The 18045-nt window shown below is 35.9% G+C and overlaps 1 protein-coding gene across 2 annotated transcripts in view; it reads right to left on the bottom strand.

Moving 5' to 3' along the window:
- Positions 1–18045, bottom strand: part of LOC109063326 (AT-rich interactive domain-containing protein 3A-like) — a 50855-nt gene that overhangs the window by 15514 nt on the left and 17296 nt on the right. Inside the window, exons 2-3 of one of the 2 annotated variants that reach the window (XM_042734608.1) lie at positions 15388–15882; positions 13846–14128 (exon numbers count right to left, since the gene is read on the bottom strand). In XM_042734608.1, the coding sequence (XP_042590542.1) occupies positions 13846–14128; positions 15388–15698 (594 nt within the window). In that variant the 5' untranslated portion in view covers positions 15699–15882. Of the gene's footprint in view, positions 1–13845; positions 14129–15387; positions 15887–18045 lie in introns of both variants that reach the window. The other variant, XM_042734607.1, reaches the window with a different exon arrangement.

The raw sequence follows: 18045 nt of genomic DNA on the forward strand, positions 1-18045 counted from the left end.
TCTCTCTCTCTCTATATATATATATATATATATATATATATATATATATTTTCCCCCCGTTTATGAGAAAAGCTCTGACTGGGGGATTTAAACTCTTGATATCTGGCTAAAGTGAAAGTGAAATGAAAGTGCATGGAGGCTCGTTATTAATGCAAGACAATGCAAATGCCAAAAGAAAATTATTTTAAGGATAAATAATCAGAGGACAAATTTTGCAGATGAATATGCTTAATAAATCAAGAGAAGAAAAAAACTGTGATCACAACATTTAGTGTTTTTCAAATAAAATTGCCTAAAGAAAAATCAAATGAGTGAAAAATCTAGACTTACATGTTAGGAAAAATAACAAAAGCATTAAAATGTGACAAAATAGTATATTAACTGGATCTATTGTTTTAACTGAGGCATTAGTTCTGACAAACATATCAACGTGTGAAAGATCTTAATGATAACAGAAACCACATTTACAAACCATAACCTTAATTAATGTTTAATACACTACCACAACAAAGCAATTTATTGAACCCATGAGTCATATTTTAAGCTGTCTAAAGTCACAGAAACAGCAAATAAATTGCATAAAGCACCATACAGATGACACGATTAACTTTAAATCTGAGATACTTGCTCTGACCGAAACAAAGAGAGCAAAAAGGGAGGAACTATCAGCTCGGTAGCAGGTTACATTTGGTTTTGTAACAGCTCCAGTCATTTTTTTGCACGCTGAACTCTGCTCACTTCCTGTCAGGGTTATATAACCAAACCTAAAACCACAAAATCCCATTAAATTTTTTTTATATAAAATAAACTTAAACTTATTTTATTTCAACTAGTTTCCAAGGTAGCACTTCTCATTTCCCTTTAGTTTAATTTAATGTACTAATAACTGAAATAAAAATGAATAAAAACTATATTGACATATTTAAAAACAACACAAATTGCAAAAACACAACAAAAATAACTAAAATGAACATGAAAGCAGAATATATAAAAAATAAAATAATTCAAAATATATATAAAAAAAAGAGTTTCTCAATGATAGTAAAATAACACTGCTTCCTGTTCATCTTCAACAATGTAAAGTTGACAAACTTGACTTCTGATCACAGATTTGTCCACCAACTCTTTCTTTGGGTCTCATTCACAAACTGCACGTGTGCAAACATTAGCGTGTAAAACCTGAGTGGGCGAATGGTTTCACACAGAAAGCATGATTCATAAATAAATGTACACATTTTTCTAAATTTAGAACCAACTCAAACCACACGTACTTAAAAAAAAACCCAACTCTAGGTTAAATTAGAAAAAAAAAGAAAAGTACATTAAAGGGAAGAAAAAACAAAAGTTTCAGGGTCATTCCATACTTTAGGGTACATTTCAAGTTCATTTATGATAATTTTATGTTTCTTCTGAAATAACCTATTTTATCTATTAAGAAAATACATACTATAATCTCTCACATATTTTGTGCACCGTTTTTCAGTTTGCTAGAAATTGCCTTTACGTCCTCTTAAATTACAATTTTTGCAAAGTCTGCTTTTTGAATTGGTGAATTCGAAATAATGAATAAAACTTTTTCTGTACTACATTTATTACAGAATCTAAAATGGACTGATTTTAAATGCAATTTTTTTTCAAATACATTTTTTTTTTTACTTTTTATTTCAAATTGGTTTATCACAAAATCATGTGACCAGCATCATGTGACATCTTTTTTTTTTTTTTTTTTTTTTTTTTTCAAAAAACAACATTTGGTTGGCCAGACAAGACCTGCAATCAATCATTATCCTGTCAACCCATACATTTTGTCTGTAACATAGCTCACTAACATAAGAAAACATGTTATTTGTCTTTCTAATATCAAAATGGTGTTAAATGATTAAACTTGGCAACTAGCAGATGACTTGCACTGATAAAACAGACTGAAACCAATAGCTGTTTAACTGTTCATACACCTTTTTCCTGATGTCAAATGTATAGAATGACTCTTAAGAGACAAGGGTGATGCAATGGAAAAGTGCTAGCCTAAGCTTTTCGACCCTCTTTGTTTACATTCCAATGTCTAGAAGCCCGAGCCTGACATCAGCTCTGAAGCAGCAGCAATGTCTGGACAACATCCAGCTATGAACTACTCCCCTTAACAGCAACTCCTTTCCACAAGTGCTCGTTTTCCAGCTTGGACATGAGTGAGTCGTCTGTGCAATTAAAGCTGTTAGAAATGGCAGAATGCCTATGGGAGATGTCTGTCTGAAACCAAATAGGAATACATGTCACGTCTACATTAACAAGACCATTCATTCACCATGTGGGACTTTTTTCTGAGAGAGGAATAATTAAACGGTTGACTGATAATAGGTCAGTGGTGAAATCAAATTTGTGAATTAGGCAAATCAGGCACTGATTTGTTTAAACATCACGAGCTGTGAGAGCTTCATTTGTTTATACAAGCCTAGAATTCACAGGGCTGCACAATAAATCACATTTTAATCATTATATGTGACCCTGGACCACAATATCAGTCATAAGGGTCGATTTCTCGAAATTGAGATGTATACACCATCTGAAAGCTGACTAAGCTTTTCATTGATGTGTGGTTTGTTAGAATTGGAAAATGTTTGGCTGAGATACAACTATTTGAAAATCTGGAATCTGAGGGTGCAAAATAAATCTAAATATTGAGAAAATCACCTTTAAAGTTGTTCAAATAAAGTTCTTAGCAATGCATATTACTAATCAAAAATTAGGTTTTGATATATTTACAGTAGGAAATTTACAAAATATCTTCATGGAACATGATCTTTACTTAATATCCTAATGATTTTTGTCATGGAAATTTTTTTTTATAATTTTGACCCATACAATGTTTTTAAAAATATACCCCAGCGACTTCAGACTGCTTTTGTGCTCCAGGGTCACATATTGTTCTATCGAATCATTAAGCGTAACTTGTTTTCCATAATTGCACCCTGGTTATATATCATGAAATTGTTTTGTTCTAATTCGGCATCTCACTTTGGTAACAAGCATCCACAAGCTTTCACTGTTGCGGTTGCCAGATGTCAAGAGTTAAAATCCCCAAATCAGAAATTTTTAATAAATAATTCCATTTTCTGCCCAGTGGTTTACTTAACTTCCCCAACCTGGCAACCATGAGCACACACGGTCTCTGCATTAACATGTAAACTGAAGTTTAGCGATCGCTATTGAGATACTCTGCTCAAATAAAAGTGTAATACAACCAGTCTGTTTTCTCTCACATGATCGTTTGTGCTGTTTGCTGCAAACAAAACAGCAAGCAAACAATGTTAGTTGATACTCTCTTGATTATTAATTCTATATAATTAGATAATTCCAATAAAACGTAAAAAAACTAAAAATGGCAGTAAGTTTGAGCAAAATAATCAGCATTAACAGTTTAACCATTATCATGTGGCAATATAAAAACAATGCAACAATACTGAATGTAATTATCAACTAGTCAAGCGATGATATGGAACATAATTAGCAAGAGTTAAAGAATATTTAACAGCCATTCACATAATAATAATAATAATAATAATAATAATAATAAGTTATTAGCAAGAGTGCATGTAAATTCTAAAAATGAGTGAAATCTTATATTGAGGAGAACTGAAACATAAAAATATATACTTCAGCTTGGAGCATTTGAATGGTTCTCCCCCCTCAATCTGCAGTGAGCAAATCAATGTTTAATGTTAAAACCACTAAATGGCAACTGACTGTAGAGGGTGTGATGAATTTTTAAAGAGCGCTTTTCTTTACTGTCCATCTGGGCTCCATTTGTCCTGCTGTTCATGTTTACAGCGGACATCAAAGGATACTTCTCTTTTTCACAGGAAGTTGGTGTGAGAGGAAGAAGTGTAACATTTTATAGAGCTGCAAAAAGAGAAATATTTTCTCTTCACACTTAATGTCATGATAGTATCTTATATAATAATACGTCCAGTTGGTTTATGACGAAATGAATTAGAAGTAAATTCTCAAATCCAGCTGCACGGGAAGCCTAGTCCCATGCACCTTAAACCAAACAACAACACGTTTTATAAGATGCAGTAATATTATGAATTATATTAATGTAAAAAAACATTTGAGGTTGTGCATTCCTGTGGTTTTACATTCCAGTGGTTCTACAGTTAAACGGCAGGTTTCACCTTAAAGTTAATTAATGAATCATTGTTTACTCGCCTTTATGTCATTCCTTTATGACTGTTCTCTGTTGAACAAAGATATTTATCAAAAACATATTTGGTTCCTAGAAGAAAGACGGTCATACAGGTTTGGAACAATATGAGGTGAAATGGTTTTAATTTCTTTGCTCTTTATCAGCATGCAGCACTAAAATTGATGTGGTAAGTAACGATGACAAATTTAGAGACACACCCTTTAAAATCTGATCAACTGTACAGTCGTGGCCAAAAGTTTTGAGAATTACATAAATATTGGAAAAGTTGCTGCTTAAGTTTTTATAATAGCAATTTGCATATACTCCAGAATGTTATGAAGAGTGATCAGATGAACTGCATAGTCCTTCTTTGCCATGAAAATTAACTTAATCCCAAAAAAAAACCTTTCCACTGCATTTCATTGCTGTCATTAAAGGACCTGCTGAGATCATTTCAGTAATCATCTTGTTAACTCAGGTGAGAATGTTGACGAGCACAAGGCTGGAGATCATTATGTCAGGCTGATTGGGTTAGAATGGCAGACTTGGCATGTTAAAAGGAGGGTGATGCTTGAAATCATTGTTCTTCCATTGTTAACCATGGTGACCTGCAAAGAAACGTGTGCAGTCATCATTGCGTTGCATAAAAATGGCTTCACAGGCAAGGATATTGTGGCTACTAAGATTGCACCTAAATCAACAATTTATAGGTTCATCAAGAACTTCAAGGAAAGAGGTTCAATTCTTGTAAAGAAGGCTTCAGGGCGTCCAAGAAAGTCCAGCAAGCGCCAGGATGGTCTCCTAAAGAGGATTCAGCTGCGGGATCGGATTGCCACCAGTGCAGAGCTTGCTCAGGAATAGCAGCAGGCAGGTGTGAGCGCATCTGCACGCACAGTGAGGCGAAGACTTTTGGAAGATGGCCTGGTGTCAAGAAGGGCAGCAAAGAAGCCACTTCTCTCCAAAAAAAACATCAGGGACAGATTGATCTCCTGCAGAAAGTATAGTGAATGGACTGCTGAGGACTGGGGCAAAGTCATATTCTCCGATGAAGCCCCTTTCCGATGTGTTTGGGGCATCTGGAAAAAGGCTTGTCCGGAGAAGAAAAGGTGAGCGCTACCATCAGTCCTGTGTCATGCCAACAGTAAAGCATCCTGACACCATTCATGTGTGGGGTTGCTTCTCATCCAAGGGAGTGGGCTCACTCACAATTCTGCCCGAAAACACAGCCATGAATAAAGAATGGTACCAAAACACCCTCCAACAGCAACTTCTTCCAACAACCCAACAACAGTTTGGTGAAGAACAATGCATTTTCCAGCACGATGGAGCACCGTGCCATAAGGCAAAAGTGATAACTAAGTGGCTCGGGGACCAGAATGTTGAAATTTTGGGTCCATGGCCTGGAAACTCCCCAGATCTTAATCCCATTGATAACTTGTGGACAATCCTCAAGAGGCGGGTGGACAAACAAAAACCCACTAATTCTGACAAACTCCAAGAAGTTATTATGAAAGAATGGGTTGCTATCAGTCAGGATTTGGTCCAGAAGTTGATTGAGAGCATGCCTAGTCGAATTGCAGAGGTCCTGAAAAAAAGAAGGGCCAACACTGCAAATACTGACTCTTTGCATAAATGTCATGTAATTGTCAATAAAAGCCTTTGAAACGAATGAAGTGCTTGTAATTATATTTCAGTACATCACAGAAACAACTGAAACAAAGATCTAAAAGCAGTTTAGCAGCAAACTTTTTGAAAACTAATATTTATGTAATTCTCAAAACTTTTGGCCACGACTGTAGACTGTTTAGGGTTATCATGCACTGTAGCAACTTGCCACATTAATATAAAATGTGCGGCCACAGGCATTCATATTAATAACGGCTCCAAATAAATGTGTCATCAGCTCACAAGCTAGCTTTAGAACTGCTTCTTTTATATTAAATAAATAATACAACTTTAAATGTATTTTTTCTGAACATGTATGTGTCCTGTATAATTTAACACATTCATTTAATCATTTAGCAGACACTTTTATCCAAAGCGACTTAAAAATGAGCACAGCAGAAGAAATCAAGTCCCAGTCAACAAATAAGGCCCAGTTAGTCTAAAGCAGTTTTTTTAAATAATAAATAAAAATATTAAAAAGTAGACAGAATAGAAACAATAGAAAGAGCTAGTGTTAGAGGGACAACTTATTATTATTTATAATGAATGAAAAGAAAACAAGTACACAGAATAGATAAAAAAATGTATAGAGAATGTGTTAGAGGATCAAGTTTTTTATAATAAATAAAAAGAAAACAAGTAGATAGAATACAAATAGAATAGAGTGCACTTTTTATTTGTAATTTGTGTTTATGTAATTATTAATATTATGTGAAATTTAATTTTTTTATATTTTAATAATAATGTTGTTTTACACACACATACACAAGCAGACACACACATACATATATACAGTATATATACACACACACACTCAAACACACATATATAACACATTAATGTAAAGAAACCTAAACAAAATTTAAAGCTGTATTAAACTTTTACTGTTTTACTTGTATATATTTTATCTTTTTGAAAAAAGTGTATATAATATTGTGTATACAATAGATAGTTGGATACACACACACACACACACACACACACACACACACACACACACACACACACACACACACAGACACACACACACATACAGAGCATTACAATTGTAGTTCAAGTACAAATTCTGTAAAGCCTAAAAAAAGTTGTTTTTCAATAGTGTTTGACACTGTTAGTTCTGTTATCAGGAAGAGGAAGTTGCATAAAACCACCCAAACAGTTGGTTTAGATACACCTTTCTATATGAAGTCTATATAATTCTGCTCCGAAACCAATTTAGTTAAACAGAAGTTGTTGATGAAACAGTGACCACCTGCCAGCACCGAAAGGACAATTTGCATAGGGACAAAAATCTGCTGTTTCTTCTAATTCTACGTTTCTTGTACCTTACTTACAAGAGGATGTTTAACGACAGAATAAAAAATAAAAAGGCAAATCAGAATAAATCCAACAAATTAAAACCACAAACTTGGCCAGCAACAGACAACAGAACTAAAGCCATCCTCGTTGTGTGAATGATTGCGACATGTCTTTTTTGATACCAGGGAATAAATCTGTTTCTTTATTCAATTCACTTCATGGCAGGCGCAGATAGTTGTGCTAGAGGTGTTGGCAGCATGCCTTAAAACACAATTAATTAATATCTGTATCAAACATAATCAGACACAGTGGCTTTGCATTTGTTTTGGCCGTGTCCCAGCTGTTTGAGGAAAGAGAGCAGCTGTGCTCTGGGTAACGCTGGGTTTCTGCAGGTTTTATTAAGGTACATTTTTTAAAAGACTTTAAGTAAAGGAAACTGTATTAGCAACACAACTTCCAACTGATCTCAGTTACTTTCTAATACATTTTACAGAAAGCAGCTTAAGGTTTGAATAGCTCTGCTCCAAACCAACATGATAATAGCTTTTACCGTACCTTCTGATCACACGGCAAAAACAAATGATTCTCTTCATTAGTATATTTTCCAGTGCAAATATCTAAAGATTCTTAAATCAAGATACATTTACGTGAGAAGCAACATGACTTTTATCCGTAAAATTAGTCTGAATTTAGTGAGTTTGTGATAAAATAAACAATTATCTGCCAGTGGGCTCAGAATTTTACATTTTTTTACTTAATTCAAAGGGAAAACAAGTTTTTGACATTTTTTTTTTTTTTTTTTTGCATGCAATTTTGTTCAATTTCTCATTAATTTTGCATCTCAAGTAAATGTATCTTGATTTAAGGATATCTGTATTGGAAAACAAGAAAATACTGAGGATTCATTTTTTGCCATTTATGCCATGATTTAATGAATTTGAGCTCGGACTTAAGACTAAGAATTTGTGGAAGGGTGAATTAAGACTTTTTACGATCCAAAGAAATGAGTCATCGTTCAGTTCAGTTTGGAAAGGTTCCAGCTGTGACAGGCGATAAAGACGTTGGTGTTTTTTTGTTTTTTTTCTTTCTGCCAGGATCCAGATTATCACTTTCCCTCAGGCACATTCTTCACTGCCCCCACCCACCTGCCCAAAATAAACCACGGGCCTTAACCCTTTCCACACATATGGCAGCACAAACTACACCAAACAAACTAGTGTTAAGATGCAACAGGTTAAAAACATTAGTGTGTAGTTGCAACTAAGCGTATCATCTTGTATTCACGTTCTCGTATTCAGAACAGGAGCAGAGGTAAAGTATTCATTATACAACCATTCGAGTATCACCCAATCATTGTGCAACATCTCAACGTACAGACAGTGCTGCACGTCTTGATTGCATAACTGCCCACGATATTCACGTTTTCTGGCAACAACTTGATATGAAGATCAAGCTTGAACTGAATGCTAAAGCCCCGATAGCATTTCTGTCGCCCGCTAACCAACAGTTGTAAACACCTGCAAACACTTCACTCAGCACATCACATGCCCAGCATATGCACATCACATGACTTTGTTCTCAAAAGCAGGGTACAAAATGTTCAAATCCAACATGATTATTAAAGAATAATAACCTGCAGTGCTCCGTAACCAGAATCTGGGTTTAAAAATTCACCAGGAAGGGTATAGACAGTCACAGCATTTCATGAAGCAGTCATAATGGGAAAGCAGTATTACAACGGCATGGAAAATATTCACGAGAGTGCTGCTGCATGGTGCCTTTCAGTTCCATAAATCACCACAAATGATCTTCCTGACTAGTGTTGACAAAAGTAAAACGGGTTTTCACTTTCGCTGCGGCTGAACCATCCACTTTTTCCTATGCCCCATGACAATTTGCGCAAATTATTGGAGTAACTTCCATTTACACTGTAAACAATCAGCAAAAGGTTCGCACAATGAACACAATAAGCATTTTCAAAAATTGGGTACAATGAGGTGAAATTATTTTAGTAAAACTTCAACAATCAATCATTTAAAGGAAATTTAAAAGTGTAAATGCATTAAAGTTCCCCTCTTATGCCATTTCCAATATTTTCTTTCATGCAGTGTGTAATGTAGCTGTATGTGAATGTAAACAGTCTGCGAAGTTGTAAAGCTGAAAGTGCACGATAAAGAAAGTTATTGTCTCCTAAAATAAAGAATCGACTCTATACAGCCTAAACGAGTTGTTGATGAACAGATGACATAACACATAACACGTAACACATATGCATAATGTTCGCCTATGTTCTACGTTGGCCGGCCATGAAACGTACCGCGTATGCATAATGCGTGCCTATGTTCTACGTTGGCTGGCCATAACACGTAACACATATGCATAATGCGTGCCTATGTTCTAAGTTGTCCGGCCATAACACGTAACGCATATGCATAATGCGTGCCTATGTTCTACGTTGTCCGGCCATAACACGTAACACATATGCATAATGCGTGCCTATGTTCTAAGTTGTCCGGCCATAACACGTAACACATATGCATAATGCGTGCCTATGTTCTAAGTTGTCCGGCCATAACACGTAACGCATATGCATAATGCGTGCCTATGTTCTAAGTTGTCCGGCCATAACACGTAACGCATATGCATAATGCGTGCCTATGTTCTAAGTTGTCCGGCCATAACACGTAACGCATATGCATAATGCGTGCCTATGTTCTATGTTGGCCGGCCATAACACGTAACGCATATGCATAATGCGTGCCTATGTTCTACATTGGCCAGCCACAACACGTAACACGTGCATAATGCGTGCCTATGTTCTACGTTGGCCGGCCATAACACGTAACGCATATGCATAATGCGTGCCTATGTTCTACGTTGGCCGGCCATAACACGTAACGCATATGCATAATGCGTGCCTATGTTCTATGTTGGCCGGCCATAACACGTAACGCATATGCATAATGTGTGCCTATGTTCTACATTGGCCAGCCACAACACGTAACGCGTGCATAATGCGTGCCTATGTTCTACGTTGGCCGGCCATAACACGTAACACATATGCATAATGCGTGCCTATGTTCTACGTTGGCCGGCCATAACACGTAACGCATATGCATAATGTGTGCCTATGTTCTACGTTGGCTGCCCATAACACGTAACGCATATGCATAATGTGTGCCTATGTTCTACGTTGGCCGGCCACAACACGTAACGCATATGCATAATGCGTGCCTATGTTCTACGTTGGCCGGCCATAACACGTAACGCATATGCATAATGTGTGCCTATGTTCTACGTTGGCTGGCCACAACGCGTAACGCATATGCATAATGTGTGCCTATGTTCTACCCTGGCCGGCCACAACACGTAACACATATGCATAATGCGTGCCTATGTTCTACGTTGGCTGGCCACAACACGTAACACATATGCATAATGTGTGCCTATGTTCTACGTTGGCTGGCCACAACGCGTAACACATATGCATAATGCGTGCCTATGTTCTACGTTGGCTGGCCACAACACGTAACACATATGCATAATGCGTGCCTATGTTCTACGTTGGCTGGCCACAACACGTAACACATATGCATAATGTGTGCCTATGTTCTACGTTGGCCGGCCACAACACGTAACACATATGCATAATGCGAGCCTATGGTTCTACGTTGGCCGGCCATAACACGTAACGCATATGCATAATGTGTGCCTATGTTCTACGTTGGCTGGCCACAACGCGTAACGCATATGCATAATGTGTGCCTATGTTCTACGTTGGCTGGCCACAACGCGTAACGCATATGCATAATGTGTGCCTATGTTCTACCCTGGCCGGCCACAACACGTAACACATATGCATAATGCGAACCTATGTTCTACGTTTCAACCTGAAAGTATAATAAATAATAGATGGTTACATTTTCTATTAATTGTTCCAAATACAGAACTATTGAAATAGGCGTATTGTTTCCAACACCGCTGTACGCCGGACACCAATCACAACAGACTAGGCCATCTGGCCAATCAGAGCAGAGCAGGCTCACAGAAAGGAGGGGTTTAGAGAGACTGAACCATTGAACTGCTTCGAACGAATCGTTTGAGAATCGCTGGAAAATTAGGTGGTATTAAATGCATATTTTGAGAAAACAAAAGCGTTTTTTGACCTTGCATGCATGTAATCCTATTGTAGGAGACTTCCAAAACAATATAAGGGACTGTAAAAATGGCATAATAGGGGCAACTTTAACAAATTATTTTGAACATACCAGTAATAACTATCTGCCTTGCTGCCTTCTATCCGCAAAAATACGACGGGCGAGTTAAATATCATTAGAGTAATGTGTGTCTATATTTCGTAAAGATTACATTTTACACCATCCGTTTGAAAACAAACCTGGAAAGAGATGTGAGGAATTGGGGAGAAAAATGAAAGATTCTTAGTGCATTCCAGGGAATTATTCATTGTATATATTGTGTATTAAATCGGGAAAGAAGTCTTTTTTTATTTACTTGCAGAAGAATACAAAGGAAACATGAAAATAACCAGGAGTAAAATAATGCTGAAAAGAGCTATTCTATAGATATTGTTGTTATATTGCGTCACATTAATATACCAAACATAATGTTGAATCTTAAATTGCGATGTTTGACAATGTTCAAAGTTCATTTTGAGAAACCAACAAATATTGGCTTCATGTTCTGAGACAATCTGTAATTATGCCTTGAACATTTCTTTATTTCAGCTCACATGACATCATAACAAGCACTTACGAGCTAAACAACCACAGCTAATATATAGCTGTGTGACAGAAAATGTGTGCTGGGAATGTCAGTGTTTGATATATGGTTCAGGTTTAACAAATTTCAAGAACACACGTAAATGCATGAAGTAATAAAATTACTGTGTCTACAATTTCAGGATCACAGCTACAGGTTGGTAGGACAGCGATCTTGGAATGAATGCATCTGGCTTGCAATTAGCTGTTCACCAACATAATTAAACTACAAAATGTGTGCATTTAGATGTAGTGTGTTTCTGAGCAGTGCCGGTCAGATGAACTCAATGCCTCTTGCTTAGTTCATGAGTTCTGCTTTCATAAACCACTTCATAAAATCTCCCTCTCAGCATAAAACAGCAGTTTCAGCCCCACATCAATTAGGCAAGTTATTTCCTCAAGTTCTGCATGCTGTCGTTGCTTGCAAATATTTATTTGAAAGACTGTTTTGCTTCAACAAACTTCTCCAGGCACAATCCCTTCAGAAGGTCATTAGACCGTAACACTGCTATATTAAAGTAATATGCTGCCACTGCAGATAAATATTTGCATTAGGACTAGTGAAAGCAACAAATTCTATTCTTTACACAACATTTATCCTACATACCTGCAAGCATCCAGGTGTGTTTGTTTGGTCTGTATTTTTTTAGACTAACATCACTGTAGCAGGACCTGTTTTAGGTTAGAATTACCTTGTCTACCAGGACAGTGTAAAATTAATGCTTGGGGCAAAAAACCCCACCAAGGATAACAAAAATGCCATTTCAGGATTCAAGAAAAAATTCAAATACCCTGCACAGTTTAGCAGGATCTAAATCTACATGAATGAAAAGCGTCGATTGCAGCATTACATTTACAGGAGATTTGCTCATGTTGCATCAGAGTTCATTTTGCAGCGTTGAGCATCAGAACCAATCACGCACGTTTCTGTTGAGCTTGTAAATGCAATGGCCAATTAGAAGTGTTCTGATTCATCACCGTGGAGGATGCTGGAGTTGTTCAGTGACTCACTGATGCAGTTCTGAATTTACATTCACCAATTCTCTCATCATTATAAACAACAAATCCACAAAATATGTAAGAGTCATTTTGCAATGTAGAGAGCTTAAGTGATTAAAACAGGAGCTATTGCAAAACACTTCATTGTTCTTTGCTGGCATTCTTTATATAATTTACTCCCATTTTTTCATGCTACTGAAATAACCAGTGTGATTTTCTAATGCATAAAAAATAGTAATAATTGACTTTATTAATTATTAGAACAATATCAAGAGCAATAATGATTATTTCATTGCAGCTTCACCCTCTAATGAGTTCCTGTTTTTTAATTTGTAGGCTATTTACATCATGCAATTTTTGTGTACATATACATGAGCACTGTGTGTAAATAAACATAGGCGCCATGTCAGATGCAACTTCTGTTCCACCTTTGCAGGTGGCTTTTATGGATAAAAAAAAAAAAATGAAAAATTGCATGGTAACAATCTATAGTATTGTGGTTAATTTAACTAACTGGTTAAATTTAAAGATATAGTTCAGCCAGAAATGAAAATATTGTCATCTTTTACACACCCTCATGTTGTTACAAGCCTGAGTTTCTTTCTTCTGTTGAACAAAAGAAGAAGATATTCTGAAGAAAGTTGGTAACCAGACAGTTGACTTACATGCTTTTTTTTTTTTTTTTTCAACTGTTTGGTTACCCACTTCCTTCAAAATATCTTCTTTTGTGTACAACGGAAGAAAGGAACTTGGACAGGTTTGGAATAACATGAGGATGAGTCAATGATGACAGAATTCTTGGGTATTTGACATGAATAAACACAGGTACATTTAATAAGGCAATTATAAAAATTATCCTTACAAAGTAAAAAAAAAACACCTCTGGAAATCAGTTCCAGAGGGCAAATGTTCATTTCTGACCTGTCTGAACTGCTCCTCATAGGTCCAGTCTGCGTGGTCCTGTCCATGGAGTGGCCCGTGGGATGAATGAGCGGAGTGAGTCAGCGGCCGCGCTTCGCTCTCAGAACCAGGCCGAGCCTTTAGCAGCTGGGAGTGAGGGTGTAAATGGCGGTGGGGTAAGAGGAGGATGCCTCTGCCAGGGGTGACGGCCTCACGCCCCGACGGCAGCCCTTCATCACCTAGATCATCATCATAGTCTTCCTCCATCTCACCCTCAAAGTCATCTTCATCCCATTTCTGTTTTCTGCACAGAAACACATGAGATGAAATGTTAGAGAGGGATGCTTATTAATTCAGGCATTTTAAAATATTAATAATGAAGGAAACACAATGAAATATTGCTATGGGTTAATTGCCATCCAAATACCATACCATGGGTTCTGTTAAAATTAGAAAATAATTTACAGAAAGCCACACATTAAATATACAGCAGGTACACAGTAGAATTGTACATTTTTTTTGAAAATGCGAGGGGATGTTTGTCTAATTTCTTTTTAGCACATTTCTTTTAGTCATCTTTATTGCTTTGTTGAAAAGAAGCAAAAATCAGATTTTTTGAATTTTTTTTTTTTTCACGTTCCATTACACATACACTACATGTTAAAAGTTTTTTTGTTTTTGAGTAAAAATACATTAAAAACAGAGGTATTGTGAAATATTATTACAATTTTAAAGAGATCTTTTCTATTGTAATATATTTTTAAATGCAATTTATTCATGTAGTTTAAAACTTAACTTAACAGCTATAACTTCAGTGTTCAGTGTCACATGATCATTCAATATGTTGATATGGTACTTTATTATTATTGATAATTGAGTCCCACTAATAATGACTTAAATAAATGTTCTTTTTATTATCAATGCTTTGAACAGTTTTCGCTGCTTAATATTTTTGTAGAAATCATGATACATTTTTATTTTCGTGATTTGATGATTAATTAAAAAAATTTATAGACAGAAGAACAGCATTTGAAATAAATCTTCTGTAACTGTCTTTACTGTCAGTTTTGATCAATTTAATGCATCATCCTTGCTGAATAAAAGTATTAATTAATTTTCTTTCTTACCCCAAACTTTTGAATGGTAGTGTAACATGGTGTATCAATATTCAACACTTAATAATAATCAGAAATGTTTTGTGAGCAGCAAATCAGCATATCAGAATGATTTCTGAAGGATCATGTGACACTGAAGACTGGAGTAATGATGCTAAAAAAAATACTAAATTATATTTTAAAATATATTACAATAGAAAACTGTTTTTTTAACTAATAATATTTCACAGTATTTCAGTTTGTTTTTGATCAAATAAATGCAGCCTTGGTGAGCAGAAGAGACTTCCTTCAACAATGTTTCAAACTAATTCTAATTATTCCAAATTATTAATTTAAACTTCCATTCATTCATTTAACAACGCATGCATATGCAATAGTCACTAGTTCAGTAACATAATAAGTAAAAACCAACTCATTTGCATTCATTTGCATATAACTGCCCACTTACATCTGCTCTTCCTCCTCAGACCCCATCATATCTTTATATTGCTCCTCCCCTTCCTCTTCATCCTCCTCTTCATCATCGTCGTCTCCTCCACTGCTGTGGTCAGACATGGGACTGTCGGCCCTCTGAAGCCCAGCTGCTACAGCGCGCATTGCTGCAAGCGCCACCATCTGCGCATGCTCGGGTTCAGAGGCGGAGGCTGCTTTCAGCTCCTCCCCCATGGGGGTGGGGCTGTGCGACTGCCCCGCCTGCTCCATCAGCAGTTTGGCTCTCTGCTGTCTGTGCAGGTTCTCCATCACCGCCTGCAGCTTCATTGCCTGGGAAACAGGACACGCTGGGATTCTGACCCCTTCACTTCCCCCACAGCCCAAAACAGATCACACCTCTTTCTGTGAACTTGATCCAGAAGAAGGGCTTCAGGAAACCAGAAGTGTTGGTCTAGTACTCGATGGACACCAGCAGACAGCTAAGGGGAAGATGACCCCCACACAAAGGGGCCTACCTGAGAAAGAAAAAGTATAAAACGTTGTTTTTTTAAATATTCGATAATTCAAAATTTATTATGCACTGAAATTTGAGCAACCCAAAATTTTCGGCCGAAATAGCAATTCTCAGTTTCAACTGAAACAGAAAATATAAAAATAGAGAAATATGAAAGTAGAAATTCAGATGCAAAAGCCTCTAAGTGCCATTTGAAATGTTCTTCTAAAATGAGGATTTTTTTTATTTTTTTAATCAGGCTTCTGTGTGTAGATTCACTTTAATAGCAGTGAATATGTTCTTTTCATTGCCATTTAAATGAAATAACTGAACATAAACACAGGAAAAATTTCAGGCAGAACTTAGAGGCTTTTGAATCTGAATTATATAATCTTCATTATTTAATGTATGTTTGAATAAATCATATTACAGTCACATATTTATAGTTCAATAACAAATTGGAGTAGAAATAAAATCCTGTTATTAAATTTGACATGAAAAGGTAAGTGCAATTTAAATGTTTGCATAACTCCGTATTGATTATTAAATACATTTGATTAATTAATTGATTATTAAATAGCATTTATTTTCCATTTCGGCCCAGATTTTTTTAAGGTGCATCACTGATAAATCACAATGAAAATTGCTCTGAAAATAAATAAATAAATAAATAAATAAATAAATAAATAAATGTATTCAATTCATAACCATTTCAAGATAAAAATTAAAAATTTAAAATAAATAAAAATGGCAGAAAGCAGCAGGCAGTATATTCAAAGTCTCCTGAAGCCACAAAATGGATAAGAAAAAGATTGAAATAGTCTTTATTTTATGCATACAGTACTTTGAAACCTAAAGTTAATGATAGAAGAATGATAGATGAATCTTTTTATTCCGTTCATAAAATGGAAAAATGTGCTCTGAATAATTCAAAATGGACTTTCAAGGTTCAATATTCACCTCTTCACTAAAACTTGAAAAATACCAAAAAAAAAAAAAAACAGCACACACATTTCAATAAACATTTTTGAGAGATGATGCAAAAGTAAATCACTGAATCATAATTCTGAATTAATAGAATAACAGACTGAACACAGTTTGAAACGATTCATGAAATCCTAACAAACTTACCAACTAATAAGTAGGTTTTGCAATTGAAGAGTAAATCAAAAACACCGTCTTCATGCTTTTACCCACAGGACATGACACAAGAAATACATATCCTATTCCATGATCATTTTCTGACTTAAGCGGTGCGATCTTGTGTTATAAGGAAATTATCAGTTCCATTTGCATTTCATTATTTGTCATCAGTTATGACCACACCTTAGTCGATTCACTGCATCTGTAAACCCTTCATCTGCAATCATCTTGACACAGTGTCTACACTTCATGTGATGCTTTGTTGACTATACTGAGAGTCGTCACGTTATGATGCTCAAGGTGGATACTAAATTTGCCTGAATTACTCCCATTTACTCCATTTCCTTGTTTATAGTTTTAAAAGTTAAGCTTGTTTAATCAAATCATCTTTACAATGAGAGTGTCCTTCTCCCTAATAACACCCTAATGGACCACTGTTTCTCAACATCTCAAATCCTTCTTTTTTGCCCTAGTATCTTGTGCATTTGAGGCCTGTGGCTTACAGCAGCATTTAAAACTTTTCAACACTGAGAATATTGTCTTGCAGACAATGACATTCAAGATCCTATTCCCCTGCAGAAAACTACACCTCTTTATCAATGTCCAATAAAAAGTTATTGTGATATCTTGCTCTGGATGTTGACACAGGAGAAACAGTATGGCTTATCTGGCACATCAAGCAAGCATGTTTGAGCTTCCAGAACCTGTAAGGTTTATGTATTTTGAGTTTTTATGATCTACTAAAGCGCTAATGTTTTTTGGAATGAACGTTCAATGGAGGGTCAGAAATCTTAATTTGTTTTACAAAGATGAACAAAATTCTGATGGGTTTGTGGATTGACATGAGGGCAAGCAGCTAATGACAAAAACTACAATTTTTATGTGAATTATCCCTTTAACTAGGATGCATGACTTTTCACTCAAAAAATAAAAATCACAATTATTGACGATTTTTATTGCACTTTTACAGAAGCACAAATCAAGAAAACTTCAACATGCGTGGTCTCTGTCCAATCTGCATGGGCAGATTTAGTCACA

This window comes from Cyprinus carpio, chromosome B11 (genome assembly GCF_018340385.1).
Source record: "Cyprinus carpio isolate SPL01 chromosome B11, ASM1834038v1, whole genome shotgun sequence".
NCBI lineage: Eukaryota > Metazoa > Chordata > Actinopteri > Cypriniformes > Cyprinidae > Cyprinus > Cyprinus carpio.